Source organism: Drosophila guanche, unplaced genomic scaffold (assembly GCF_900245975.1).
Source record: "Drosophila guanche unplaced genomic scaffold, DGUA_6, whole genome shotgun sequence".
NCBI classification, from domain to species: Eukaryota; Metazoa; Arthropoda; class Insecta; order Diptera; family Drosophilidae; genus Drosophila; species Drosophila guanche.
The window spans coordinates 1174372-1201325 of record NW_022995749.1 but is presented as its reverse complement, the minus strand read 5'-3'; the positions used below and the strand labels follow the sequence as shown (position 1 = coordinate 1201325).

The 26954-nt window shown below is 49.8% G+C and overlaps 6 protein-coding genes across 6 annotated transcripts; 3 read left to right on the top strand and 3 right to left on the bottom strand.

The window, feature by feature from the left end:
* Positions 1 to 645: 645 nt before the first annotated feature.
* LOC117585305 (ADP-ribosylation factor-like protein 6-interacting protein 4) lies at positions 646 to 1341 on the top strand. Its single transcript, XM_034274734.1, has 2 exons — positions 646 to 903; positions 987 to 1341. The coding sequence occupies exons 1-2, from the start codon at positions 705 to 707 to the stop codon at positions 1226 to 1228; spliced, it is 441 nt and encodes a 146-aa protein (XP_034130625.1). The 5' UTR covers positions 646 to 704; the 3' UTR covers positions 1229 to 1341.
* Positions 1268 to 3615, bottom strand: LOC117585304. Its single transcript, XM_034274733.1, has 3 exons — positions 1969 to 3615; positions 1695 to 1910; positions 1268 to 1626 (listed from the first exon to the last, which is right to left on the bottom strand). The coding sequence occupies exons 1-3, from the start codon at positions 3577 to 3579 to the stop codon at positions 1393 to 1395; spliced, it is 2061 nt and encodes a 686-aa protein (XP_034130624.1). The 5' UTR covers positions 3580 to 3615; the 3' UTR covers positions 1268 to 1392.
* Positions 3616 to 4047: 432 nt separating this feature from the next.
* On the top strand, positions 4048 to 20256 carry LOC117585142 (rootletin). Its single transcript, XM_034274471.1, has 10 exons — positions 4048 to 4406; positions 12199 to 12705; positions 12764 to 14017; positions 14755 to 14906; positions 14966 to 16342; positions 16753 to 16928; positions 16997 to 18987; positions 19052 to 19477; positions 19536 to 19711; positions 19784 to 20256. The coding sequence occupies exons 2-10, from the start codon at positions 12199 to 12201 to the stop codon at positions 19845 to 19847; spliced, it is 6123 nt and encodes a 2040-aa protein (XP_034130362.1). The 5' UTR covers positions 4048 to 4406; the 3' UTR covers positions 19848 to 20256.
* LOC117585146 lies at positions 4802 to 6760 on the bottom strand. The gene has a single exon (XM_034274476.1). It carries the CDS (start codon positions 6519 to 6521, stop codon positions 4857 to 4859), a length of 1665 nt encoding a protein of 554 aa, XP_034130367.1. The 5' UTR covers positions 6522 to 6760; the 3' UTR covers positions 4802 to 4856.
* Positions 20246 to 22390, bottom strand: LOC117585150 (glutamyl-tRNA(Gln) amidotransferase subunit B, mitochondrial). The gene is made up of 8 exons (XM_034274481.1): positions 22293 to 22390; positions 22095 to 22239; positions 21925 to 22038; positions 21548 to 21863; positions 21058 to 21482; positions 20846 to 20982; positions 20665 to 20788; positions 20246 to 20603 (listed from the first exon to the last, which is right to left on the bottom strand). Exons 1-8 carry the CDS (start codon positions 22352 to 22354, stop codon positions 20376 to 20378), a joined length of 1551 nt encoding a protein of 516 aa, XP_034130372.1. The 5' UTR covers positions 22355 to 22390; the 3' UTR covers positions 20246 to 20375.
* A 270-nt stretch (positions 22391 to 22660) lies between these two features.
* LOC117585144 (hamartin) lies at positions 22661 to 26836 on the top strand. The gene is made up of 7 exons (XM_034274474.1): positions 22661 to 22800; positions 22891 to 23265; positions 23320 to 23576; positions 23631 to 25971; positions 26033 to 26190; positions 26249 to 26378; positions 26433 to 26836. Exons 2-7 carry the CDS (start codon positions 23172 to 23174, stop codon positions 26801 to 26803), a joined length of 3351 nt encoding a protein of 1116 aa, XP_034130365.1. The 5' UTR covers positions 22661 to 22800; positions 22891 to 23171; the 3' UTR covers positions 26804 to 26836.
* The last annotated feature ends 118 nt before the right edge of the window (positions 26837 to 26954 follow it).

The window sequence follows — 26954 nt, the reverse complement described above, 5'->3', positions numbered from 1 at the left end:
TTTTGTGCTAGTCAGTGTTGTCAACTCTTCGCCCGTAAAAGAGCTAACAAGCCTTTGAAAAAAAGCTAGAAACTACCCGTAAATGTTAATGTCGGCTCAAAAGATTGAGTTTTGAAACGGCAATTTTTATTGATTTAATGTGTATTTAATATAACTTATCAATTTCGTCCAACATATTTTCTTATGCTGTGGGTCCAATTGGTCCCTAATTCATGACAGCATATATATATATATATGTCTCTATATATATATATTCATATATCATCCCCACGTAGCCCATTTCAACAAATATAAAACAGAGACAGGTGGTTATACGGAAATGCATCTCAGGCATTTGCACATTGCACTCGCGCTCGGTTCATGAAATATAAAACTCGTTTTATCCCGCATATGTGGATTGACAAGAGCTAGACCTAGCGGGAAAAAATTAAAAATATGAACCTAGCGGTTCATGGTTTTGTTAGTGCACGTGATCATTGGCAGGGTATCGATACACCTACGTATGATTTCGGTATACTTTTTTTATACTTATAATTATATACTTTTCGGGATATTTCGGGAAAATTATATAGGATATACGGTATATTTATGCTATAATTTAAAAGTTAAAATTAATATTTAGGTATATTTCTGAGGGTCAGGCTGTATATTTGATCGACAAATCCGCGGTTACACTGGGAATTTGCTTTTGTTTACGTTTTAAAATGGGGAAAAGCGAGAAAAAGTCAAAGAAAAAGCACAAGGAGAAGCGCAAGCAGCACAAGGAGAAGCACAAGTCCAAGAAATCTAAAAAGCACACCAAGCAAAGAGACGCAACTCCTCCCCTACCGATCCAAGCGGCGCCGCAAGAGCAGCCTGCGCCGCCGGACATGAGCAGCGATGAAGATTTTGCCATACCAATAGGTCCGTATTCTCCATTGTAACTCCGTGATTGTTGTATATTATGTGTGTGTCTTGTTTGAATACCCCCACCAAAAACATTTAAGCACTGATGAATAGCAAATCCCATGCGCCCGAGACACCGGAGGAGTATCAGCGCCGCCAGAGCCAGATACGTCGCGAGGTGGATCCCGTGACCGGACGCATACGCCTCATCAAGGGCGACAGCGAGGTGCTGGAGGAAATCGTGAGTAGAGAGCGCCACACGGACATCAACAAGAAGGCCACACGTGGCGATGGCGAGTACTACGAGTCCCGATCTCTCGACGCGGCACGCCGCAAAAAATGAAACCAAAGTAAAACACGCAGAAAAAACAAAACACTTAAATTATTAGTATTAATTAATAACTGTCCGTTTAATAAACAAATGCTAGCTCGGAGACTATGTATATACACGTGAAATATGCAGAATCATTTCTTTGGGGGGTTGGCCCTGCACAGAGGGAGGGAGGCCTAGTACAGCTGATGGAAGAATGTGGTGCTGCCGTCCTGCCAGGCGGGATCGTCGCTAACCTTGGCCCGGCACATGGGGCACGTTTGCTCGCGCTTGAACCACGTCTGAACGCACTCATCACAGAAAATATGTCCACACTCGAGGATAATGGGCGTATTGAAAGTATCATGGCAAATGGGACACACTGAGCCCGCGGCATCCAGTTCCTCTTTGGTCGGCGGACGCTCAGAATCCTACAAACAAAACAATGATTAGATATGGGGAAAACTCTTATCGGCCATGGCATAATGGCCTAACTCACAATATTCCGCCTGAAGGTTACCACCGCTTTGTGCAGCGACTTGGCACGCTCCACCAGCTCAAAGATCTTTGCGCCCAGGTACAAGGCAGAGAAGAGGCCGCCCGAGACCACCTCCAGGCCCGAATAGGACTCGTAGAGGAACAAGAACCACTGCGTGATGGGCGTCAGGGCCCGATAGAACTGCGATATGTATTCCACCAGGACATAGAGACGAGCCTGCAACAGGAAGCAAAATAGAGAAAAGGGAAATCAACGGGCATGGGCCCGCGCTTACCCTCACTTTGAAGCGCATCACATGATTGGGCAGCATGGTAATGGCCAGCTTGATGAGCATCGTGAGCAGCTTGATGATGAGATCACTGACTGCTATGTAGTACAGCAGCATGCCCAGTGGTATGACCTTTGCGGCATCATACGTGTCCGTGGTGATCACCGCCTTCAGCGTGTCCGAGGATGAGGTCGTTGAACCAATTTTACTGCTCGTTTGCTCCGTTTTGTAGGGCAGAGCAGAGGTCTCAACGGTGAAATATTTCCTTGGCGGTGGCACAATCAGACCAAACGGATCCGGCGGTGCTGTGGCCAGAAACAGACGCACCGTGACCACAATCCCAATGAGGCAGCTATCGCGCAGCATCGAGGCGTAGTTCTTTTGCGCCAGGCGGGAGACCTGATTCCGCACCGATCGATTGACATTGTACATGACGGTCTGCAGCACCAGCAGGTCGACAATGCCCAGCAGGTGATCGTGGATAAACTTGATGAGGAGTATAAAGATGAGGGGCATGTAGCGCACGAAGTGGCTGAGTATCTGAACGACCATGTCGTCCGATATGAGCTGCTCATCCTCGCCCTGGTGCTCGGGCGGCTCTGGCTGGCCATTGGCGATGACATTGCCGCCTGCAGCCGCATCGCCAGCTCCAGGCAATGCTGCGCCGGTCAGATTGCCATCGCCCAGATCCAGATTCGCATTGTGCTCATCCTCGCTCTCCTCGTAGGCTGACGGATTGCTGTGTAGCTCCATGACGCTGGCATTGTGCCGCACACCAGCCAGACTGTGTCGCATTTCACCCTCGCGCAACGAAATGCTGCGCCCCATCATCGCACTGGCACTAGCACCGGCACCTACACCGCTTGTGGCATTCAGTCCGTGAGATACGCGGCCGATCCTTAGAGGTGAAGTGCCCACAGCTTCGGAATTTGGCTGCAGAAGTATGTGCGAATTATCCACGGGCGACGACGCTGGTAGCTGATTTCCGGTTGCTGCTGCTGCTGCCGATCCCGCTGGCTGGTAGCGAAAGTTGGAATGTGTGATAAAGGAGCGCAGCGCCTCAGTCGATGGGGCCGTGGACAGGGAGAAGACATCGTTAAGATTGACACGCCAGAAACCAAGTTGTCGCACGGGCGTAGGTCCTGGCGGTGGTCCGACGCCAGGGCTGGGCAGTGGCTCCTCCAGGCTGCTGTTGGCACCCATGCTGCGTGACTGCTGCAGGCGACGGTTCATTTGTGTGGCCACACGGACGGGTGAACTGGCTGCCGGTGTGTAGGAGCGCTGGCGGGCCAGGAATGAGGAAAGAATGTTGCCGTGTCGCGGGCCACCGCTGAGGCTGCTGCTGCGACCCGTTGGCACACTGCGGCCCCCAATTGTGTCCAGATTGATGCTGGTGTTGTGGGTAACAGAGCCCATACCACCCGTCCCACTGCCGCCCGTCGCCGTGTAGGTCATCGGTGGTGCTGCTGCTGGCAGCAGATACTCGTGCTCCGCTGTCGTTGAGTCATTGTCGTCGCTTTCAATGTGTATGGACACGTTGGACAGATTGTTGTCCGTCTGGGAAGGACGATAACCAGCTCCACCGCCTCCTGACGGGTCCTTGGGGCCGTTTTTCATTGTTTTACGTGTAGATTTTTATTGTTGTTCAGAGTGACCACGGATTAATCGATTAAATATACCGCCTGACCTTTACAAATATACCGAAATATGGTTATAATTTTCAAAATATACCATAAATACACTGAGGAAAAAGCGAGCTTAGCGCACTTAACCCCGCTATATTTAAACAATTTGATAATTTGATATATACTTTGAAGAATACTGTAGTCCCTTTACTCCATTACTTGAAAGCTAATGCTCTTAGCCGTGAAACTATAATTTTATCCGATTGATACTGGTCACACTTAGCGATGACACTTCAGTGGGTGGCAATTTTCGAGAATTATCTAGAATATTCATCAGGATCCTGATAACATAAATTATAGCGGTTACATTTTAAATATAATTACAAAAAAAGAACGTAAAATTAGCATTTGATCAATAAACCCTGCTGGAAATGTAAATTTCCCGCTTGAGTAAGCAAAAGCGTGCATAATTATTATGCAAATTTACGGTAATTTTACCCACTCTTCCCCCTTTTGATTGGGATGCAAATGACTCTGTTACCAACTTAACCACAACCAAAACTGACCTAAAGCCGTTGCCAGGCAACCGAAAACAAGAAGGCCAAAACATCAACAAAAACGTGGCCAAAACCCACCACCAACACCAAGGACATCCCCATCCAGCCATACATAATCCTTGGGAAGCGGTCAGTTCTGTGCAATATTCAGTGAAACAAAGAAGTAAAGTGCGTGTGCGGCGTGGCGTTGAGGGGCAAAGCAAAGCAAAGAAAAATGCTGCACTAGCAAATCAGAAAGCAAATTAATAAATAAGTCAAATGGGTAATTAAAATATAAATATTATTTATTATGTTTACAAAGCTAACGAACTATTAATTATATATATGTATGTATTTCTTATGTGTATATGCGGGTACAATGTTTTTGTTGTGGTTTTTGTTATTTTTTTGTTGCTTGCAACTTTACGAGTATTAAATCCTAAGCCTAATCTTCATTCGATGGATGTTGAACCCCAGTTGATGCGTGCGCGCGCGTCCGTTTCAAGTAAACAAAAAAGTAAAACAAAAAATGCAAAAAAAAAATATACATATATTTTTACATATATTTTTTTGTATTATTGATCAGTCTGTGTTATCTCTCTCTCGCTCTGGCTGTGGCTCTCGCCCCCGTTCCCTTCCCACCAAACCGCATCCGGCTGCAGTGAGGTGGCCCATCCCCCCGTGTGTTCCCCCCGTCTCCGCCCGATTTGTTGTCCGCCCGTGGACCGATCGTTCAATGAACCGGCACCGTGATGCGGGGCGATAAACTTTTGGTTGTGGCGCGATCGCGATTCCGGCGCTGCAAAAACAGCTTGACGGACTCCAGCGGCAGCTGGAAGTGATAGTAGGCGCAATATGGCAGAGGATCCCAGTAGGCAAACAATGCCTCACGCTTGTCCAGCGCCGTGGTCGAGGTGCTGCGCTCCAGCGAGGACCAGCTCCAGTTGGTCAGCTCATCCTCGGGCAGGCCCCGCCTATGGATGCACTTCATCGCGCGGCACAGCAGCTGCGCGTGCGAGCGGTTGTGGCAGATGTAGGGCAGGGCCACGCCCAACCTCGTGCCCAGCGGCACAAACTGTCCGCCATGAGCGGGCGACTTGACCAGCCGAAAGCTGATGTGTCCATTGATGCTGCGCTGGAAGCGCACCTTGGCGAAGAAGGAGCGCAGCCAGAGCTCGATCTGGGCCTCGTCGTCGCGCCGGCAGGGCACCAGATTCTTGGTGTGGTGCTCCACCCGGCAACTGACATTGGCCACCACGCGGGAGTCCTTGACGGTGGTGCAGGTCACGTAGTGGTGATAGCCGGGCTGATCTCTGACCACCAGCCAGGGCTGCCGCTCACTTATCTCGTGCTGGCTGAACTTTAGCTCCGCCCTGCGATTGGGCAGAATGTACTTGTGCCGCTCCAGCACGCCCTGCATGCCGGCGGCCATCAGGATGTTGCGATAGCTGCCCACGAATCCGCTCTCGTAGATCTGCTGCAGCTGCCGCGGTGCCGTGAGCACCACATGGGCGGGCAGTGGCATCTGCTGCGACTCGCAGCGCTGGAACAGCTGCAGGCAGTCGTCCAGCTGTTGAGTCTCCTGCACGCTGGGCACAAAGCTGGCACAGCCGAGCACCTCCAGATGGGGCTTGGCCAGGGCATCGTAGTAGGCGGGGCTCGTGGCACACACCGGCACATACACGGCCGGACGCTCCTTCTTCACAATGTGGCACAAGGCGGCAATGTACTGGTCCGCGTTGCTGCTGGTGGGCCGTGGCACCACATAGAACTTGTCCACGGCCGTGGAGAAGCGGGCCAGGCCGAAGAGTCCCTCGAACTCAAAGACCACAACGCGTGCCCCAGAGCCGTAGAAGTTGCGGGCCAAGTGCAGGGTCTGAATGGTGCTGCCACAGCTGAGGAGTATCGTCCGTTGGCGCTGCGGCGTGGCCATGTCCTCGTCGCCGCTGAGCAGCCACTTGACCATGGCAATGGGCACCCGCAGCAGCTTCCAGAAGATCCAGAGCAGCGCCGACAGCCAGAAACTGGGCGCCGCTATGGACAGTGGGATGTAGAGTATGTAGCGGAGCAGCGTCAGCAGGCAGCGCATCAGCAGCTGGGGTCCAAAGAGCAGCATGCGAGTGCCCAGCGGACGCTCCTGGAAGGGCAACTGGGACTGGGAGTTGCTGCGCAGCAGACTGCCATCGGCGGTGCGCTGGCGACGCAGTGCCACAAAATGTTTGTGGGGTGCAGCAGCAGCGGCAGATGCACCACCATCCTCATTCTCTGATTCATCTTGACTGGGATGCTCCGGTATGAGGTCCAGGGAATTGATGCGACGAAATTTGGAGCGATTCACCTGACGCAATTGTCGGGCATGCTCCTGCCGCAAGAGCAGATCGTCCAGGGTCTGGGACATTCTCTGTGTAACACCTCACCACCACGAACTTCACGCACTTCTCGCACTTCGGAAGAAAACTCTTCTGACACTCTGACACTGACTCACGGACAGGTTGCGTGTGTAATCTTCAAGGCGTATTCAATTGTTCAATCTGTTTCGCGCTTCCCTCCTGCTGTTTACTGTGTTGCTGGCGAAATTCGAATTGTGACTAAAGCGCGTTTTAAATAGGAGCTATACTTTAAAGGCAAAAGCTAAGATGCACGGCACGGCACGGCCATCGCATCGCATCGCATCGTATTAATAATGATAACCAAATCCATCCATTCCATCCCCTGACACAACGACGGCGAGAGACACATGTCCGTCCCCCGTCGGACATTCGGCATTTGCTGTACTCGTACCTATATGCACTGGCAGAAAATGTACAAACTGAAACTCAAACTCAACTGATTGATTAGCTTTAGTTGCTCTTTATCGGCTGGTCTGATTAGTTTATTGCAGTTCCAGCGATTTCTAAATCTGTTGCTAAATACATAGTTTCAGAGCTAACTTCCATGGCAAGTAGATTGATTTATACAAAAGTCAACAACTAAACACATCAGACATCATATTTCTAATAGATTAAAAGCTTTAAAATTGTTTGATAGACTGAAGATATTTTTTGTAATGTTTAGCAGATTTTTTTTGCAGATCTCTAATGTTTTTTCTAGAGGTTTAAAGACTTATTGAAGTGTGGTTGGCATTCTGAAAAGCTAACAACTGAATTTGTCAATAATTTCTATAAGCTTCGTACCATCTGCTCAATACCACGAACTCAAACACATAAATGATCAATATTTCAAAGCAATTCGTTTATATTTAATTCGTACGCTTCATTAACGTTCCCATGAGAATAAAATATATTACTTATCATTATTTGTATGCTGACTCTTGATGACTTCTCTCAGTGTACTAATTAGCTACCACATACTCGCGCATCAGAACATACACACACACACGCACACACACGCATCAGACAATGCTCCACATGTGTGTGGATTCTGTTTTGTGCTTGTGTGGACGATGATATTTTTACCGTTGTATTCAAGCTATTGTCGCCAGCCACCGTGGGCACTGCCTGTCCCCGTCCCCTCCCCTCCTCAGATACCCACCCATCCATTTGTCTGTGATCTTTGATGTTCGCTGATGTATAAATCATCCCGTTGCCGTGGGGCTCAACATTTGTAGATTGCAAATAGAAGGTTCGCCCCAGCAGCAGCACCATCGCAGGGCGATCGATCTACCCATCGATGGAGCCTGCCCAGATGCACATCCTCAGCGAATCAGATTAGTGGCACAAACATGAACTTTGTTCCGTCTCGTCTCTCGCAATACCTACCACTTACTATATAAGCTACGAACGAGTGCTGCTGCTCAATTCCCATTTACAGTCTTTACGGCACTTGGCTTTTGCCGACTGGCCGCCGCCGCCGTCGTCGCCGACTGATAAGAGTCTGACTATGAACCCAACCAACACACTCATTAAACCAGCAACAAGGGGATGGAGGAGGAGGAGGAGCAGCAGCAATGGAGGAGCAGCAACTTATGCTTCGAAAAAATAATCTCACACCTACACATAGTATTCGAAGTCGTCGCTTAGGACTGTAGATTAAAAACCGAAAGTGAAGGCAAACAAAACACCTTAATTATAGCTTAGAAATGCATAACCAACACACAAAGTGGACTTTGAAAGTCTACTACATGTACATTTAGTGGATGTTGTTCTGAATTTCTATATCTATAAATTATATAGAATATATTCTGTATATTCTGTATATTCTGTATACCACCTGTACCATATTTGTTGGTAGTATCTCCTCAAGGTCGCCTCCTTAGGTTAAAGCCAACACACACAGCTGATAATGAGATGAATTTCAATTTTCGAATTTCGAATTTATTTTTTTCATCTTAAATATTTCTCTCAGGGTTTTTTTTTTGTATGTTTTTGGTTGCTGCTTTGTTCTTTGGGTGGATGGATTTGATTTTTGACTGTTGGTTGCCATATAGAAATAGCAGATGAGAAGATGGTGCTTCGGTGCTTCGAATCTTTGTACAGATGCATGTGTATGCAGCTCTCTGATACGGGCATACAAAGGCGATAACCTCCCGCATGCCCAGGCCACCAGACTCTGTTCTGGACTGGGCTGGGCTGGGCTCCATCGCAATAGCATTCAATAGCAACCTGTGCCAGGAAACATTTTGACATTTGCCTCTATGAGTTCGCAAAAAAAAGTAAATCTCATGAAATGTTTCGTTTTGATTTGAGGATTACGTGGTGGGAAGATAATATACTCGTACAGGTTGCACATCTGTTAATTGGAATTCTTAGGAAATATTATCAGAGAATATTCACATAATATTGGGATGTCATAGGAAGTCGGTAGAGTCATTGCTCAGATGATTCCCAAAGAAAAACATAATTTTTTTCTTTATTGCATTAATTATTAGTTGTGGAAATAATTGTGCAATTGAATTATCTAAATATCGGATTATAAATGGATAAGATAGGGCAGCAAGATAAGCGGGAATGGGGCTGATGCAATAAGAAAACAAATGAAATAATGGAATTTCAACATGGATATTGCAATTGAATCTGGAAATAGTTGCTTCCTGGCTCTTGATATGCCATTTTCCTTTCAAATACTTTTTTGACATTTGACCAGTTTACCAACACTGAAAACGCAAGTCCACGCTGCACGAAGTTGGCTGCGATAAAATGCTGTAAAAAGAATATCAAAAGTATACGCCAATATGTCTGGGTCTAGTAAACTTTACTAAGAAATAATATTTGATAGCTAGAAATTTCGGAAGTTATATTTCGTAATTGCCTCTAATTTTAGCTCCCTTTACTTTTCCTCCCCATTTAATGTTTCATGTTTGGACAGCCCAACGATTAGCATAATAGTGCCCTATCCTGGGGTTATTTCTCGTAGTTATTCAAAGGAAATAAATCAAATGAAAAAGGGTTAAGTGCATTGACAGAGCGCCTCCAGTACTGGTTCAATTTATTGCCCTGCCCATTGACTTATTAAGCGCGGTTGGGCATGAAGCAACATAGGAACCAACACTCGTATACCCCATACCATAACCATGATCTAAACGCTTTGGGAGAATATGCTACGGGAGACACGATTTGCATTTGTTGCTCGCTGGCACGCCAAAAGCATAATTGTGAGTGTAACCATCGGGGGCTAACCCTGTCGCCTGGTGGGGAATCAATCGCGGTTGCTGGGGGAACCAAGAATTTGTTAATTCAATGTTTATTCTACCTACACTTACCCCTCCGAAAGCCAAATCAAACCCTGGGAGCTATGCAAAACTGCAGTTTCGAGACGGAACGGAATATCCATCCATCCAACCTTCCTTGCTTCTGCCTCTTTATGTAAGTTTGAGTTGGGACTGTATCGAGTTGGGTTGGCGCTCAGTTGGTTTAGTTCCTTGAAGCCAGACAGTTCAGTGGGCGAATCCCATCCACTTGGCCGCATCGTTAGGCTCTGATTAACTTTCCCTCCGAAGTCGCATTAGTTGCGTATTTCCGCCTTTGGCGGAATTTGTGTCAATTGCCATCGAGGCAGGAGCAGGAGGTGGAATTTTTCTCCCAGCGGTGCCTCAGAGGTACGAGAGAACTCCTTGGAATCGCTCGTGATAGCTTGATGAGTACTCAATTGGCGCTCAATCAGTTAACAGCATTTTTGTAGTGCGCGGATTGGCAACAAAAAGGCACGTGTGCCTCGACAAAAACGTTTCAACTGAGTTTCCCAACCTTCTTGGAGACAAAATAAAGTGTTTCGAAATCAAGACAAACGTTTTCAAGTGTAATAAATATTTATATTTATAGGTGGAATCCACATACTAAAACCCAGTGAGCAGTAAGTTTCGAACCATAAAAAAGTGATTTTAAAATGTAATACAAAAAGTTATTGCCAAATGGAAAAATTAGATTTGTAATTCCAAAAAGTCTCAGTTCAGTTTTCTCAGATTATGGTATTCAATAATTGACTTATTCAATTCAATTCAATAATATAGCAAGTTATACACACATTGATAAGGCGGTGTCAATTCCATGACAGGATCAATTCAACTTAATAAAAACTATAAGTTTATATAACTGACAGCTCAGAATAGAACGAGTACGAGTATAGTGCAATAATGATACGATTTTCAAATGAATTATACGAGTACAAAACGAGTACGAGTGTACCTTTAATAGTTCTAATTTATAATAATTGTGACTAAGTTAATCACGCTGAACTGAAATGACTTTCGAATTGGTATCCATAAGCTCAGGCATGATGTTACTTGCAATTTTTCTTGGGCTTTGGTTTATCAAATTTATAGCTTTTTTAATGGAGTTTCTTTTGTTTAATGAATGAAGTGTCACCCTGCCGCTTGCTTTATCATTAAGCACGAGGAATATGCAAAGAAAAATGTAACGAAGAGCCAATGTAATATTTTACTTTCAGCTTTGCCTTTAGCATTAGTTAAAGCCATCTACCGCTTGATCGCTCTGGGTTATGCCTCGATGTGCCAGAGGAACTCTTAACAGACAAGCCAGTACCTCCCTTAAAGTTATAACACAAAGAAACCTTTAGTTAAAAGCCCAAAAAATATTATATTTTTCGAAGGAAAAAGTAGCAATCCAAAATGAAAAGAGCATAAAGATAGGCACAATCATAATGGAAGCATGAATCGGGCTTTCTCACCTACATGTTTGTGCAATTCAATAATACAAAATTCCTCTTGAATTATCTAAAAATAAAGCACACTTGAATATCTAACAATCTTTTGATTTTGGATATCTTCAACGAGCTGTTTGCTCCTGTCAAAAATATTAACGACTACGATTTATGCACCTCGGTTCACGACCTCCATTCAAATATTGCCATTACCAGAAGACATCAATTCGTACTCGTGCCGCAGCCCTGTACATATCTTCGAGTGGAATCAAAATAGAAATAGAAATAGAAATAGAAAGAATCCTCTTCCGCGATTGCATGCCAAATCCGAGTCGAAATGCTATTATTATTATTTTTATTTTAGTTTTTATTGTTTGCATAAATGCTAGTGGGTGGATGGGTGGGTGCAGCATAAGAAGCTCAAAATGAGAAGACGCATTCGTGTCAAAAGAAGTTTCAACAGCGATGGGAATATTGTTTATTAAAATAAATACGAGGACAAGGAATTATGATGAGAAAGCAGGGGAGTCCTTGCGGGTGGTGGGGGCGACAGTAAACACTCGCTGCTGTCCTGGTGACAGACGGTACAATGCGTGTCCTCAAGTGGATTTCAGAAATATCATTTGGGGATCGTCATTCCATCATGATGGAGGGGTGACTGGCGACTGACTGCCTACCCGGAACATGTTTATTTGCGAGAAGTCCACAACCGACTCCGACTCCGACTCCAACTTTTGCTGGGGGGCTGTCATGGTGACCCCTTTAAGCCGGGGAGTTGGTCTGGGAACATGGCAATGTGTGTGTGACTACCCGGAACAAGTTAATAAATCAATTTGAACAAACTTATTGAGGCGCCAAAGTTTTACGTCCTTCCCCCTGGCGGCACACGCAACGTACAAGCCGCAAAGGCAAACAATTTCTAAGCGGAAAACGGAAACGAAACCCAGAAATAAATTCCAGTTTTTGAAACATTTTCGCAGATGCAGGCGTATCGCGATAACTTCAAGCAAACGCCCTGCCCATCGGCCGTCGACCATCAGGCGCCGTCGCCGTCGACGTCGTCGGCCCTGCCCCTGGCCCCACATCCCACGTCCTCGAACGCCTACACGCGCCTGCCCTTCTCACGCCACCAGCGTGGGCGTGACCGAGACCCGTCGGTGAGTGGTTCGGGCATACTAACACCCAGAATGATGAGCCCCGGGCCACAGCCGCCAGCAGGCGGCCCAGAGGCCTCCACCGCGCTGCTGCGCCAGAACCAGGAACTGCGCCAGCGGCTGGCAGACGAATCGCACAGCTACCGACGGCGCCTGGACACCTACAAGCAGGCGCAGCACAACCAGGCAAACCTCGTGAGTCGCCTGCAGTCGAAGATCCAGCAGTACAGGCAGCGGTGCAGCGATCTGGAGGATCGCATGCACGAGACCATCAAGCCGACGCTGACAGCTGGACCCAAGCTAACGACAGGACCCACCACCAGTCAGGTTTTGGTGAGTACTCAAAAAGGCAAAGGGAAGGGAATCTGAACTAATTTGTATCCTTAAGCAGTGCTCCACATCCTTGACGTTGGGCGGACAAAGCAGTCTGCCGTGCAGCTCTTCGTTGGACTCGCCACCGCCCAGCTGCAGTCGCGACTATGGCCACGAGGATGGCACCAGCGAACTCTGCCGCAAGCTGGAGGAGGAGCATCTACGCTGCGAGCAAATACTGGCCCAGAACAATGCACTGCGGCAGCAGCTGGAGGAGTCCAATCGGACGAACGAGGCGCTGACGAATGATCTGCAGAAGCTGACGAATGACTGGTCGGGTTTGAGGGATGAGCTGCTGATCAAGGAGGATGAGTTCAAGGAGGAGGAGCAGGCCTTCAAGGACTACTACAACAGCGAGCACAATCGCCTGCTGAAGATGTGGCGCGAGGTGGTGGCCGTGAAGCGTTCCTTCAGGGAAATGCAAGCGGCCATGAAGCAGGAGGTGGCCAAGATGGGCCAGGAGCTGGGCTGCGTGGGCAAGGACATCAGTGGCTGCACGGCCTCGGTGGCCTTTGCGCAGCAGCAGGCCAAGCGGGCGGCCGACGAGGAGCTGAAGCAATCGCAGCGCCAAGGGGACGAGCTGCAGCATCAGCTGGCCACGCTCAAGGTGCAGTATGAGAGTGCGCGGCACGAGATCATGGAGCGTGATCAGCGGCTGCTCGAGCTGATGAATCAGCTGAAGAAGCTCGAGGATCGCTGCGGCCAGGCCGAGTCCCAGGCGGCGCTGGCCAGCCGCTACAGCGACGAGATCGAGCGTCTGAACAATTCCATGCGAGAGATTGCGCAAGCCGTCGTTCAAGATGCCGAGAATGCGGATCGAGAGGCAGACGCCGAGGTCAGCGGCGGGGCCATGCAGCACATGCATCTGACGCGTGATGCCGCCTCCACGTCCAGCGGTGCTGCTGCTGCTGCTGGTGGTTCCGGCAAATCTCCGCGTCGCAATTCGACACGCGCCTCCCAGGCCTTCGCCGAGGGCACCATCTCCGCCGTCCAGGCTGCCCTCCACAAGTACCAGCTGGCCCTGCACGACATCCAGGTGAAGTTCCAGCACACCAGCGAGACGCTGCGCTCCACCAAGACCCAGCTGGACACCAGCGAGGGCACCAAGCAGCTGCTCACCACCAAGATGCAGCAGCTCACCGAGAAGCTGGACTCCAGCAACTCCAAGCTCTCCGAGCTGCTGCAGGAGCGCGAGAGCCTGCAGAAGAGCCTCGACGAGGTGCGCACCCAGAAACAGCAATCGGAGCTGGGACGAGCTGATCTCAATAATGCGGTAAGTGTGGGTGTCAGAGTCACGGGGCGATAGTCACAGTCGGTTGGGCGATAACTCGAAAAGTCTGATCTCAGATAAACCCATAGATTAAAAGAAGTGTTTCCAAGTGAAATTTATGTTTGCTGGATGTCTGCGTTGCAATTACAAATTACATTTTAAGGTCCGGTATGAGGTCACATGCGCTGGGGAAAAAGGTAGAGAATTCCATTAGGAAAGAATGAATTAGCCAAGGGATAGATTAATAAGAGAGATAGATAGGTGAATGTTAAAAAGAAAGGAAGATGAATAATGGTAGATGGAAATATATAAACATTTAGACAGGAGGATAAGCCACAGAACTAACTTTAAATACTTATAAAAATATCTACAGATGGTTGAAAAATAAACGCAGCAGACGATATGTGTACTAAGCCATAGATTAAATTTAGAAATAGATTAAAAATAAATAATATAAGTATTTTGGGTGCTACCTGATAGATCTGGTTAGTCGAGACGGACATTACATACGGACATACGGACTGTACATTGAGAGATGAATTGATAGACTTAAACGAAGACTCAACAGATAGCTAATCAAATATATGGAAAATATATATTTAAGTATTATTTAATGGAGCTGTCTGGCTGTGAAGGTAAAGCTGCAAACACAGCACAAAAACCGATCGAACTTTAGCCTAAAAATAAACACAACAAAAAGTAATTTAGTTCTATAATAATAAATAAATGATTTCCTTTAGTTTGAGAGTCTCAGCGGGGAGTACGAAAAGCTGCAGCTGAACTATGGAAAGCTACAGAAGCGACTCGACTCGATGGATGAGGACAAGAAGGCCGTGGAGCTGGAGATACAGCGCATATTGAAGGACAAAAATATCACCGAACTGAATCTAAGGTACGTCATCAAACAAAGAGTTTAATCGGGCTACTAACTGATTGAAATTGATGCAACAGATCCGAGGAGGATCGCAGCAGTCGCTTGAGGGAGGAGACCATTTCGCTGCGCGAGGAACTGAATCGCGTGAGTCTCAATCGGGATCTGTTGGAGCAGCAGAGAATCGAGTCGGATAATCTGATTTGTTTGCTGGAGAAACAAAAGTCGGATCTGGAGTATGATCTGGACAAGTTGCTGTTGGAGAAGTGCGACTTGCAGGAGAAGCACGAGAAGCTGTCCAGCAACAGCTGCTCCACCAGCGACGAGCTAAAGTCCGTGCAGAACTGCCTGCTGGAGGCCCAGGAGGAGCGCAAGAAGCTGCGCCTGCAGTCCGGCGATCAGTCGAACGAGATTGGGGAACTGAAGAAGGAGCTGGCCGTGCTGGACAAGGCACGGCTGGAGCTGGAGACGGATAATCTCTCCTTCAGCGAGAAGCTCAAGTGTTTGCAGCTGGAGAAGGAGAAGATCCTGCAGGACTTGGCCTGCGTCACAAGGGATCGTGGGGATATTCACAACCAACTGACGGCCATGTGCCGCAAGAAGGAGGCACTCAACGAGGAGCTGATGCGCACACGGCAGCGTCTCGAGCAGACAACGGAGACGAACAGTCGCCTCAATCGCAACCTCGAGGAGATGGTCAAGGATGTGGAGGAGAAGCAGGTGGTGATTGATCTGCACGAGAAGGACACGCATCGCCTCAACGAGCTGCTGGCCGCCATTCGCTCCGAGAAGGAATCCCTCGAGTCGGTGCTCTTCGACACAAACACCTCGCTGGAGGCCACCGAGGAGAAGCGCAGCCAGCTGGAGCGTGATCTGCAGGAGGCTCTGGTCCGCGAGGAGTCGTTGAAGAACCATGTGGCCCGCCTGCAGAAGGACCTGGAGATGTGCCAGCGCAAGGCACAGGAGACCAAGACGCAGCTGCTCAATGCTGCCCGAGCCGCCGAGAGCGATTTCAACCAGAAGATCGCCAATCTCCAGGCAGCCGGCGAAGATGCCTCCAAGCGACACGGCGACGAGGTGCTGCAGCTGCGCAATGCACTCGAAAAGCGCATGCAACAGGCTCTGCAGGCGCTGCAGACCGCCAAGGATGATGAGATCGAGAAGCTCCAGGAGCGTCTGGCCACGCTCCAGGCCCACATCGAGAGCCTCGTCCAGCAGCACGAGGAGGCCCTGATCCGTGCCGAGAGCGAGAAGCAGCAGGCCCTGCTCATTGCCCATCGCGACAAGCAGGCGGTGGCCGAGCGCCTAGAGTGCGTCTCACGGGATCTGAAGAACGAACAGGAGTCCCTGGATCGCAGCAAACGGGAGGCCAATGCCCTCGATGAGAAGCAACGGGCGGCTATTGCCCAACTCAAGGACGAGATGGTACACATGCGCACCAGGGATGAGGAGCACAAGTGAGTAATGAACAGCAGTGGGAGATTAGGTTGATAAAGAAAAGAGATTATTGGGATTACGATTAGAACTAAGAACTAAGGCTGAGAGCATGCAGCTTGTAGGCTTTTAATTTTGATCAAATGTGGATCTAATTTTGGGGATCTGATACATATGGCCATTCTGTTCGGAACTGCATTTTTTGCAAACTAGACGGACAGACGAACGGACAGTAAATTTACTTTTCGAGTTACGAAAATAAAATTGTATCTTTCTGTTCAAATTGAAACCAAATATTTATCATAAACACAACCATAATTCATTAAAAAAATATCATTTGCTGGATTACTTCAATAAACCTCCCAAAACCTCTATTTGTTTTAAGTATTCAAATAAATAAATTAATACCAAAGTAAATCCGTTAATTCCTTAGAATCAAACTGGAGGAATGCATTCGCAAGCAGGAGCTGCAATTGTGCAGCATTCGGGAGGAGCGGGATACTCTCTGTCGCATGAGCGAGGAGCTGAAGATGGAGATCCGGCTGAAGGAGGACAAGATGGAGGGCACCAACAACGAGCTGCAGGATGCACTGCGCAAGACCAAAGAGGGTAAATATATAATTGGTGATCTGCTAAAGATCCAATATACTCACATCAACAATTATTTTGTGCTGCAGCTGAGGGCTTCATTGACAGCATGCGAAAGGAGCTAACGGACAGTCGGCGGCAACTGGCGGACAGCAATATTGAGCGGGACAAGTACTCCAACAGCAACAAGGAGTTGCGCGATCATGTGAAGCGTGTGGAGAGCGCCAAGCGGGAGCAGGCACGCGCCATTGAGGAGGCTCTGCAGAAGATCAGCAGTCTGGAGGATTCCAAGAACTCGCTGGAGAACGAGCGCACTCGCTTGAGCACCATCCTGAAGGAGACGGAGAATCACTTAACGAAGACCACGCAGGAGCTGAATGCCACAAAGGCGTCTCTGCAGAAGGCCCAGGTGGAGTTTGCCCAGAAGGACGAGGGTGGCAAGGAGCTGCAGTCGAAGCTGGTGGCCGAGGTGGAGCTGAAGGAGCGCGCCCAGCAGGAGCTGTGCCAGATCAAGAAGCAGCTCTCCGACCTGGAGGCAAATCTGTGTGCCACACGGCAGGAGCTGGGACGTGCCCGGTGCCACAATAACCAGGAGGAGCATCGCTTCCATGCCCGCGAGCAGGAGCTGGCCCAGCGCATGGAGGAGGCCCGTGGCCGCGAGAAGCGTCTCGAGGATCAGAAGCACAATCTGGAGGTCTGCCTGGCCGATGCCACGCAGCAGATCCAGGAGCTGAAGGCTCGCCTGGGCGGTGCCGAGGGTCGTATTCGGGCTCTGGACGAGCAGCTGTCCTGCGTGGAGCTGCACAAGCGGGACACCGAGCAGAAGCTCTCATCCGTGGTGCACACTCTGCGGCGTATTGCCGGCATCCAAGTGGATGGCAGCGTGAATCTGTCGCATCGCCTGCTCAGTCCCTCGAGGCGCTTCAGTCCGTCGCGCAGTGTGGGCGACTACGATGCCAGGAGCTCCTCCCAGTGCCCGGATGCACCGATCGACGTGGATCCGGATCTAGTGCGCAAGGGTGTGCGGAATCTCATGCATCAGGTGGCCCAGCTGGAGCGCGAGAAGGATGACTACAAGTCGCAGCTAGGCGCTGCCAAGAAGCAGCTCCAGGATGCGGCCGACCAGCAGCTACGCTGCGACGCAAAGCTCAGCAAGCTGCAGGCCATGCTCCGGAATCTGCAGGAGGAGAAGAGCAACCTGGAGACGGAGCGCAAGATGAAGATCTCCGCCATCCACGCGCTGGAGGAGAAGCTCAAGCAGCGCAGCGACGAGTGCCAGATGCTGCGCGAGCGCTTGGCCCAAACGGAGATGCAGCTGGCGGCCACAGCCGAGGAGAATGGCCAGAACGAGGAGCGGCTGGACAAGTGCCGCCAGCAGTGCTCCAAGCTGGACAACGAGAAGCGCCAGCTGCAGGAGGAACTGGCCAAGGCTGAGGGACGCGCCAGCAAGCTGGATCTGCAGCGCGTGGCCATGGAGGGGGATCTGACGCGACTCCAAATGGCCCTGCAGGAGAAGGACTGCAGCATTCGGCAGGTGAGCGAGCGACTGGAGAACCAAAACCGTGCTCTCACCCAGCTGGAGGATCGCTGCACCTCCCTCAAGTCCACCGTCGATCAGCTGAAGGAGCGTCTCCAAAAGTCCGCCGTCAGCGAGACCCAACTCCGAGGCGAGATCAAGACGCTGCAGAAGGAACTCTCCGAGCAGGGACACTGCTCGCAGGCCAACGAGGACAAGCTGAAGCTGCTCCAGAAATCCCTGCAGACCGCCGAGAATGAGAAGCGCATCCTCACCGAACGCCTGGACAGCTCCCAGACGAATCTCAACGAGCTGCGACGCAGTCAGCAGGCACAGCTGGACGGCAACCAGCGGCTGCAGGATCAGGTCACCGATCTGGAGGTGCAGCGATCGGCGCTCGAGTCTCAGCTGCGCATTGCCAAGTGGAATCAGGAGAGCGGCGGCGACAAGGCGCTCGGCAATGGCAACGGCAACGGCGCTGGCGGCGAGGAAGAGCTCAGCAGGCAGCTGAAATCATCGCAACGTGAAAAGTCAGAGCTTCGCAGCAAACTGCAGACACTTCAGGTGGGTTTTCCCTGGCACCTGCATATCCTGCACCGTTCTTTACCTTTTCCACTTTCCATTCCAGGACAAGGTCAAGCAGCTGGAGTGCGAACGGAAGAGCAAATTCTCTGGCGGCAGTGCCTACGATCGTGCAGAGAAATCGAATGCCTATTATGGTGGTGCAGCTGCCGCCGATTCAGGGGAATTCGATTCGAATCGCTACGATGCGGGAGGCAACGGCAACGCTGGCGGCGCCTACAGTTGTGGCCTGGATCACAGTGTGATCGAGCAGGAGACACGCGATCTGCGTCTCAAGGTGCGACGCCTGGAGACACTGCTGGCCGAGAAGGAGTCCGAATTGGCACGCGTGAAGGCGCGCATGAACGACAGCGCCAAGTGTCTGGATGGCATGGACACGGAACGCTATCGCAGCGCCCAAATGCACGCCGAGAAGGTGCTGGATGTGCGCGAGCAATCGCACAGGCAGCAAGTGCTGCGGCTGGAGAATCAGGTGGGTGCCCAAATGGCTCATCAATCTTTGCTTTAGTTCAAAACTTTGCCCCCCACAGATCTCCATGCTGCGCGAGCAGCTGGCACAGGAGGCCAAGCGGCGACAGCAGTATGTGCTGCGCAGCTCAAAGGCGAACCGTGAGATGCAGCATCTGCGCACAACACTTGGGGACTCACTGCGGAATGTCTCCCAACATCCTGTGGATGCACATCTGCTGGAAAGCGAGAGCCGACGGTGAGGATCAAGCTGTTATTCCATTTTGCTCAAACGTTTCCTTCATGCTTCTCTCCTCTTGTTTGTTTGCAGCCTCGATTCAGCTGTTTCGATGAGTCTGCCGCCATCGAGCTGTCGGGATTACGATCGCGATTAGGAGAGCAGTTCCAACTTCAGGGTTAAACTTGATCCCGCCAAGGATGGTCCACTGTAATGCCCCACTGCCATTTGCATGTGCAATTGCATTTATTTTAGAGATGCTTCCTAGGAGAGTAGCAAACAGACGGTGTTGAACAGTCTCATAAAACCGCATTTAGTACAATTCCAGCTATTGATTTGTCTGCCCCGATAGACAATCGAATATAGTGCGTTCCACTAACAACCAAATAGCATTTTGGGCCCAATCCAACTCGTATCTCTTTATGCATTCCACTGGGTCACATGTTCCGATTCTCCCAGGAGCCAGGGAGAACACCGAACCAATACCAATATCTCACGATAATTTACATCATTCGCGCATCATTCTATCCAACACCGAAACTAGTCAGCACCCAATACAAGGCAAAAATCTATTATAATCTTTAGTACATATCTAAAACTACATATATACAGTGCGGACTGCATGTTTTATAATCTATATACAAGAGAAATACACAAATATTGAACACAAATCCAACCTTGAGGCTCACTTCTTTGCGGAGTTCAGCATTTGCTCCAGGCAGGCGACGACGCTCTTCATGTTTGCCTTTTGCCCCGAGATCTTGGCCACCTCCCCGACAATGGCAAACAATGCCTTGGCCTTGCCCTTGTGGTATTGCTGCACTGCCTTGGGCTGATTGACTATGGCCTGCTGGCAATAGGCTTCAATGGTTTCCAGATCGCAAATCTGCTCCAGACTGTGCTGCTCAATCAACTGGGGGAGCCGAGAAACGGAACAGAGATTAGGTATGCCATTCAGGGTATCGGAAACTCACCTCTTTCACTTTTGCTGTGGGACTCGTGTGCAGCAGTTGAATGAGCTGGCGGGCTGCCTGAAGATTAATCTGCTCGGTGTGCAGGCCCTTGACAATGCTCTTCAGATCGTTGGCTGTTATAGAGCTAAGCAACAAATTTAAATGATTCAGATGCAATTTCCTGGACCGCATTTTAACCTACCAATCTTCGACATTCAAATTGGATTTATGGCAATAAGTCAGCAGATCGTTGATGAGAAAGTTTGAGGTGACTTTTGTGGGCACCTCGCTGAGGTCCCGCGTTATATTCACAAAATATGCCAATAGAATGGGCTCGTTCTGGAAAGGGGCAATATATATTTAAGCTGTTCCTGGCTTTAAGCTGGAAATCTTCAAGCTTTTTGACTCACTCACCACCAATATAATAGCCGTCTCCGCATTCAGTTGGTATTGTTCGACCAAACGCTGACGCGTATCTTCTGGCAATTCGGGAATTTCTTCGCTTAGAGCTGCCACAGACACGAGCTCCTCGGTGGACTTGGAGCCAGGCTTGAGGTTTAAATGCAACGGTGGTAGATTTGGCTCTGGCATGAAGCGATAGTCCTGCAGCACTTCCTTGTCACGCATGGCCACAGTGCGTCTGTTTTCCGCATCCCAGGAGCGTGTCTCATTTGTTATGGCGCCACCCTCGGCCACTGTGTCGAGCTGTCTGTGTATTTCGTAAGTAATGGCCTGAGAAATGCTACGCACTGAGCCAATATTCTTGACTTCCGTGCGTACACCAAGTGGATCGCCCTCCTGGTGAATGGATATGTTCGCATCCACACGCAGAGCGCCCTCTGAAAAATGTTACAAACATCGTAAAACTATTTGTATGATTGGAGTAGAACCTTCCGTAGGGTACCTTCCATTTTGCAACTGCATGTTTGGAGACGCCTGAGTATTAGCATTAGTTCTTTGACCAACGAGGCTGCCTCCTCGCCCGTCTCCAGATCGGGGGCAAACACCAGCTCCATCAGTGGCAGCCCAGCACGATTAAGATCGACTAAACTTCTCTTGAGCTGCTCATCGTGCAGCGACTTGCCACTGTCCTGCTCCAATTGGAGTTGCAGCAATTGAACAGACTTGTAGTAGACCTTCTTGCCAGGTGTTATCACAGGAAAAGACATTTTCCCATTGTTTGCCAAAGCCGCACGCTGCTGTGTGATTTGATAGCCATTCTGGAAGCACCCTCAAAGAGGTTATATGAGCGAAAACTGGTGACGAAATCTTTGTACTTACTGGCAAATCAGCATAGAAGTAATGCTTGCGATCAAACATGGAAACTTCATTCACCTGACAGCCCAGCGCCAAGGCGGTTTTTATGCCAGACTCCACGCACTTTCGATTGAGCACCTGGAGAGGCGGTTATTAGTATATATTTTCACTTATGGGTATACAGTTGATCTTACCGGCAGTGTGCCTGGTATGGATGCATCGAAAAAGGCCACAGATGTGTTTAGGGCCGCTCCGAAAGATGTGCCGCTGCCAGAGAACAATTTTGAGGCGCTCGAAACTTGTGCGTGCACCTCCAAGCCCACAACGCTCTTCCATTTGCTGTGGCAAGCAAAGTTATAGTTAGCTATAGTTATGGTTACTTTCGTCCATACCGTTTGGGAATCTGGGCTAATTTCAGCTGTGTGGATAGTCGCCGGACTATTAAATAATTCATTTTGTAAATACGGAATTCGATAATATATCGAACGGAAACAGCTGGTAGTTCGATATCGATGGGTGGTATAACCAGTGCTGGTCTGTTAGCTTGTTACAGGCTAGAACTTGCCTCTGCACAAGTGGCATGGCAAACAGCTGATGCAATCTGCTTACAATATATCAAATTTATATTCAACTTCAATTCAATTTAGGATATTCTTCAATCATCGTTGTAATAATAAATTCAGCATATCCATAGTTTTTTTGAATGGTGCAGAATTCGATTAGCTTAATTTTTAGCTTATATATTTTCGGATTGTTTTGGCATATTTTTGTAGCTAGCTTGTATTGACTCTGAAATTCTGGCAGCACTGGATAGAACCCCGATTGGCCAAATAATAGAAAACGCGAAATTACCTTTTCTTTTTTAAAGACAAACATGTAAAGAAAATGAGACTAGCAGAGGTAAGTGAATCCAGCGATCGACCAAGGACACCAGCAGTGCGTGGTGCATCAAACGGTGCAAAAGTTTACATGCAAATGCTTGTTAATCAGTTGACAGCGACGAAGAAGAGAAAAAGCACACGCAGCTCTGAAAACGACAACCACGACGACGACGACGACGACAATAGGTTTCTTGGAGTGTGTGGACGAGCCAGTGAAGAGCACATCCTCCAGCCAGTGGAGCACAAGCAGCAGCGGGAGTACTATTAGCAGAAGCACGGGCTGGAGCACGCTGGAGCGGAGCGGAGCCAAAAAAAATCAATTACAAAACTAAAAAACAAAAGACGAGCGCAGTGGGAAGTGGGTAGTGGCACCGCACCGAATACTCCATCATGGACTTTGAAAAGATATTTCACGACCTGGAATCGAATCAGACGCTCGAAAATGAGGAGGCCAAAAGGAAGCTTGTGGAGCTCTTCACGCAGAGTAAGTTCTAGCTTTTGTTTATATGAATATATTCACCATTTGGTCGCCACTTAGACAAGGAAACGTGGGCTGTGAACTTTATGCTGGACTACTTCTTTAAAACTGGATCTCAGCGCATCATGGACGTGCTGGTCAAGGCCCAGAAGCCGCACGATAGCTACATCTTTGATCGCCTGGACATGTGCCTCAACAAGCCGCAGCAGCGAGTGCAGGGCCTGCAAGTCTTCTGCTTCATCGTCAGACACCATCCCACCTGGCTGTACAAAATAGAGAGTCATCGGCTTATCAAAACAGTCTTCAATCTGCTTATGGTTAGTGAATTCCTTTCTTGCTGAAATTTTGGGTAACGTCAATCTGTTTTGCAGCACGAGAAGGAGATTGTGCCATTGATGAGCGCCCTGTTGTGCATCATTACACTGCTGCCGATCATACCAAATTCGATGCCGAATTTCTTCAATTATCTGTTCGATGTGTTTGGCCATCTGGCCTCGTGGAAGCTGCAGAATAGCAAGAGTCTGCCCGACGAGAAGCTCGTCCATCTGCAGTTGGGCCTGCAGATGCTCTTCCATCGGCTGTACGGCATGTACCCGAACACCTTCATGGCCTTCCTGGCGGAGTTCATCAAGAAGGGGAACGGCGGTGGCGTCTTTCAGCATACGATTAAGCCACTGCTGGACACGGTCCGTGTGCATCCCATGCTGCTGACCGACACACCTGAGACTGAGGTGAATAATACGCGATGGAAGGAAATGGAGCCCCACGACGTGGTCATGGAGTGTGCCAATCTGTCGCTGCCCGTGCTCCAGCACGAGTCGAGCAACGATGACAACAGCTACGCCTATCCCATGACTCCGGGCTACAGCCGGATGACCTCGAACACCTCGAATACCGAGGGATTTGTCTACCAACTGGGTAGAGAGTTTCAGCACTGTCGGAATTCCATCACGCGCTTCGACTCGTCGGCTTCAGGGGAGCTGGGGGCCATTTGGAGTCCACAGAATGAAATTCCCGCCACCAGCAGTGCCATCCCTCTGACGCCCACCACATCGTTCATATTGCCGCTGCAGCCATCGATGAACTCCCAGTTGATGATCGGCATGACGGGCTCCTCGCCGCCAGAGGCTGCTGTCGAGGCCACGCCAGAGACAACGCCACTAAAGGACCTGAGGGAGCTGAAGCAGCAGCAGCATGGCCTGGCCATGTCCAATTCCAACGCCGTGCGAGCAATTTTTCCATCCAGCCAACCCTCGTCGCCGATGCGCAAAGATCTTCAGAATCAGTTCAATTTCCCGGACATCAGCCGCGAGGCCGAGGAGGGCACCACCACCAAATTCATGGAGGTTACGCGAGGACCGACACAATACGAGCGTCGCCTGCAGCAGGTCATCCAGGACAGGCACAGTTCGAATGCCCAACAAGAGCAGAGATCCCTTTCTGGTGTGCAGCCGGAAATGAGCCTCAACTCGGAATTAACTGCAGCTGGGGGGGGCAGACCCTCGCAGGAGGTGGCAGCCCTCTGTGGCGAGTGCAACGAAACGGATCGCAACATGTGCAGCGACGGCGGCCTCCACATGCCCACCAGCCGATCCATGCAAACCATGCTGCAGCAGAGGAAGCGGCGGAATCGAATGTTCAGCTACAGCGGCAACGAAACCTGTTCCGACGGCAGAAGCACTGCGCCCAAGAAGGCATCGTTCAGCGTCGAGACGGATAATCCGATACGCAGGGCCAAGTCTTGTTCGGCACTGGCGGGACTGCTGCAGCAACAGCAGGAGGCGAACGATGATGAGGCCGATTGTCCGACGGGCGGACAGAGGCGGGAGAATGGAACGACGCAAAAGACTGGCAGCCGCTTGCAACGCAGCGGCCGAATATTGGCAATGGCAATGGTGGCACCCAAGGAGCAGCAGCCTCGCCGAACCTGCGCACACGCGTCCACCCAGACGCTGGAGGGTGTGCTGCCGTCTCAATACGAGAACTGGATGATTGAGCTGCTGTTCGAGTGCAAGAAGCAGCGCAACAATTACGAGCGGGATCTGCTCTATCCCCAGGACATACTGGAGGAGTACATAAAGCAGGGCATCAGAGCCAATGAGTCCTTCGACGCGGAGCAGTGCAAGCTGATGTGCCTGCAGCTGGAGTACGAGAGCTATCGACGCTCCATCCATGCGGAGCGGAACCGCCGCCTCATGGGACGCAGCAGGGACAAGCGCAGTCTGGAGATGGAGCGGGATCGCCTGCTCGAGCAGCTCAAGAACTTCGATGGCAAGAACAAGGACCTCGCCAGCAAGATGGACAACGCCATGCGATTGAACAACGAGCGACAGAAGAGCCACCAAGAGGAGCTGGCCGACATGAAGGCCAAGTACCAGCACGAGCTGGAGGAGAAGAAGTGCCTGCGGCAGGCCAACGATGATCTGCAGATACGCCTCACCACGGAAATGGCCCAGCAGAAGGAGATGAAGTACGAGCTGGAGTCGCTGCGGGGCCAGGTGTTCAGCCTCAGCACAGAGCTGCAGCATGCCCAGCTGCAAGCGGATCTCGGCCAGCAATGCAAGCAGGAGCTGGCACGCCTCGAGGCCGAGTTCATTATCATGGGCGAGGTGCAAGTGCGGTGTCGCGATCGTCTGGCCGAGATTGACAACTATCGCGCGCGCGACGAGGAGCTGCAAATGCTCCAAGACAGCAGCCACCTGGAGCAAAAGGGTAAACAGATTGCCTCCCGTTTGTAGTCCTTTTCTTTAATGATTTTTGAAACATTTATCAGATCTGAGGCACAGCCTGGATGAGAAGACATCACAGCTGGACAGCATGAAGCACAGGATTATCGATTTGCAGGCGCAGTTGACCAACAGCGAGAAGGCCATGACCGAGCAGAAGCGACTCCTGAGCACTGTCAAGGATGAGTATGAGGAAAAGTTTAAGGTAAGGAAAACCGAATACGAGTTGTAGCCAAAGACCCTTAAAATGTGTGCACTTGCAGGCGGTGAACAAGAAATATGATGTGCAAAAGAAGATCATCATGCAGATGGAGGAGAAGCTGATAATGATGATGCAACAGCAGCAGGGAGCTGTGGGACACAACACCTGCTCTCCGGACACAGACAGAACTGGTGAGTGTTACGCAAAGCATTAACTAACCAGAAATAAAACAAACCCCTTCTCAGACATTGCCTCATCCATAGAACGCAACTCACCCTTGTCCACATCATTGGCATCGAGTGAGAGTTTGTCCGCGAGTCTGCGTTCAACGGAGCTTAAAAATCTACAACAACTGGTGGAGACAACACCCTCGGTACCGGATGTGCCGAGCAGTGCACTGTATGAGCTGGCCTCCTCGGCCAGCACCGCCAATGCCATCAATATCACCAGCGGTGCGACGATAGTGCCGCATGCCCAGGAACTGCCCTCAACATCGGCCAATAGCCAGCAGGCGACACACCCACATCCACATCTGCATCTGCAGCAACAGCAACTGGAGCAGAAGCAACATCAGCCATTGCACAGCCAAGATCCGCAGCCACAAATGCGTTTGTAAGAAAGAAACTCCAACTTCTTGCTAACAAAAAAAACAAAAAACGAAAAAATATGTTCTAGGTTTTTCAAATTTTCATATTTCAGTTCAAAACTGTAACTAAAGTTAAATAAAATGCAGACTCCACGCAGGTCCGACTCTGGGGCGGGGTGGG

Excerpts from the sequence above, each read along its gene's own strand:
- LOC117585305 (XM_034274734.1), top strand. The coding sequence starts at position 705 with ATGGGGAAAAGCGAGAAAAAGTCAAAGAAAAAGCACAAGGAGAAGCGC. Across the intron at positions 904-986 it reads AGATTTTGCCATACCAATAG|CACTGATGAATAGCAAATCC; the intron begins GTCCGTATTCTC and ends AAAACATTTAAG.
- LOC117585304 (XM_034274733.1), bottom strand. The coding sequence starts at position 3,579 with ATGAAAAACGGCCCCAAGGACCCGTCAGGAGGCGGTGGAGCTGGTTAT. Across the intron at positions 1,911-1,968 it reads TGATGCGCTTCAAAGTGAGG|GCTCGTCTCTATGTCCTGGT; the intron begins GTAAGCGCGGGC and ends TTCCTGTTGCAG. Across the intron at positions 1,627-1,694 it reads TAACCTTCAGGCGGAATATT|GATTCTGAGCGTCCGCCGAC; the intron begins GTGAGTTAGGCC and ends TTTTGTTTGTAG.
- LOC117585146 (XM_034274476.1), bottom strand. The coding sequence starts at position 6,521 with ATGTCCCAGACCCTGGACGATCTGCTCTTGCGGCAGGAGCATGCCCGA.
- LOC117585142 (XM_034274471.1), top strand. The coding sequence starts at position 12,199 with ATGCAGGCGTATCGCGATAACTTCAAGCAAACGCCCTGCCCATCGGCC. Across the intron at positions 14,907-14,965 it reads ATCACCGAACTGAATCTAAG|ATCCGAGGAGGATCGCAGCA; the intron begins GTACGTCATCAA and ends TTGATGCAACAG. Across the intron at positions 19,478-19,535 it reads TGCTGCGGCTGGAGAATCAG|ATCTCCATGCTGCGCGAGCA; the intron begins GTGGGTGCCCAA and ends TGCCCCCCACAG.
- LOC117585150 (XM_034274481.1), bottom strand. The coding sequence starts at position 22,354 with ATGAATTATTTAATAGTCCGGCGACTATCCACACAGCTGAAATTAGCC. Across the intron at positions 22,039-22,094 it reads CCATACCAGGCACACTGCCG|GTGCTCAATCGAAAGTGCGT; the intron begins GTAAGATCAACT and ends CCGCCTCTCCAG. Across the intron at positions 21,483-21,547 it reads ATGCAGTTGCAAAATGGAAG|AGGGCGCTCTGCGTGTGGAT; the intron begins GTACCCTACGGA and ends AACATTTTTCAG.
- LOC117585144 (XM_034274474.1), top strand. The coding sequence starts at position 23,172 with ATGGACTTTGAAAAGATATTTCACGACCTGGAATCGAATCAGACGCTC. Across the intron at positions 26,191-26,248 it reads AGTATGAGGAAAAGTTTAAG|GCGGTGAACAAGAAATATGA; the intron begins GTAAGGAAAACC and ends GTGCACTTGCAG. Across the intron at positions 26,379-26,432 it reads TCCGGACACAGACAGAACTG|ACATTGCCTCATCCATAGAA; the intron begins GTGAGTGTTACG and ends ACCCCTTCTCAG.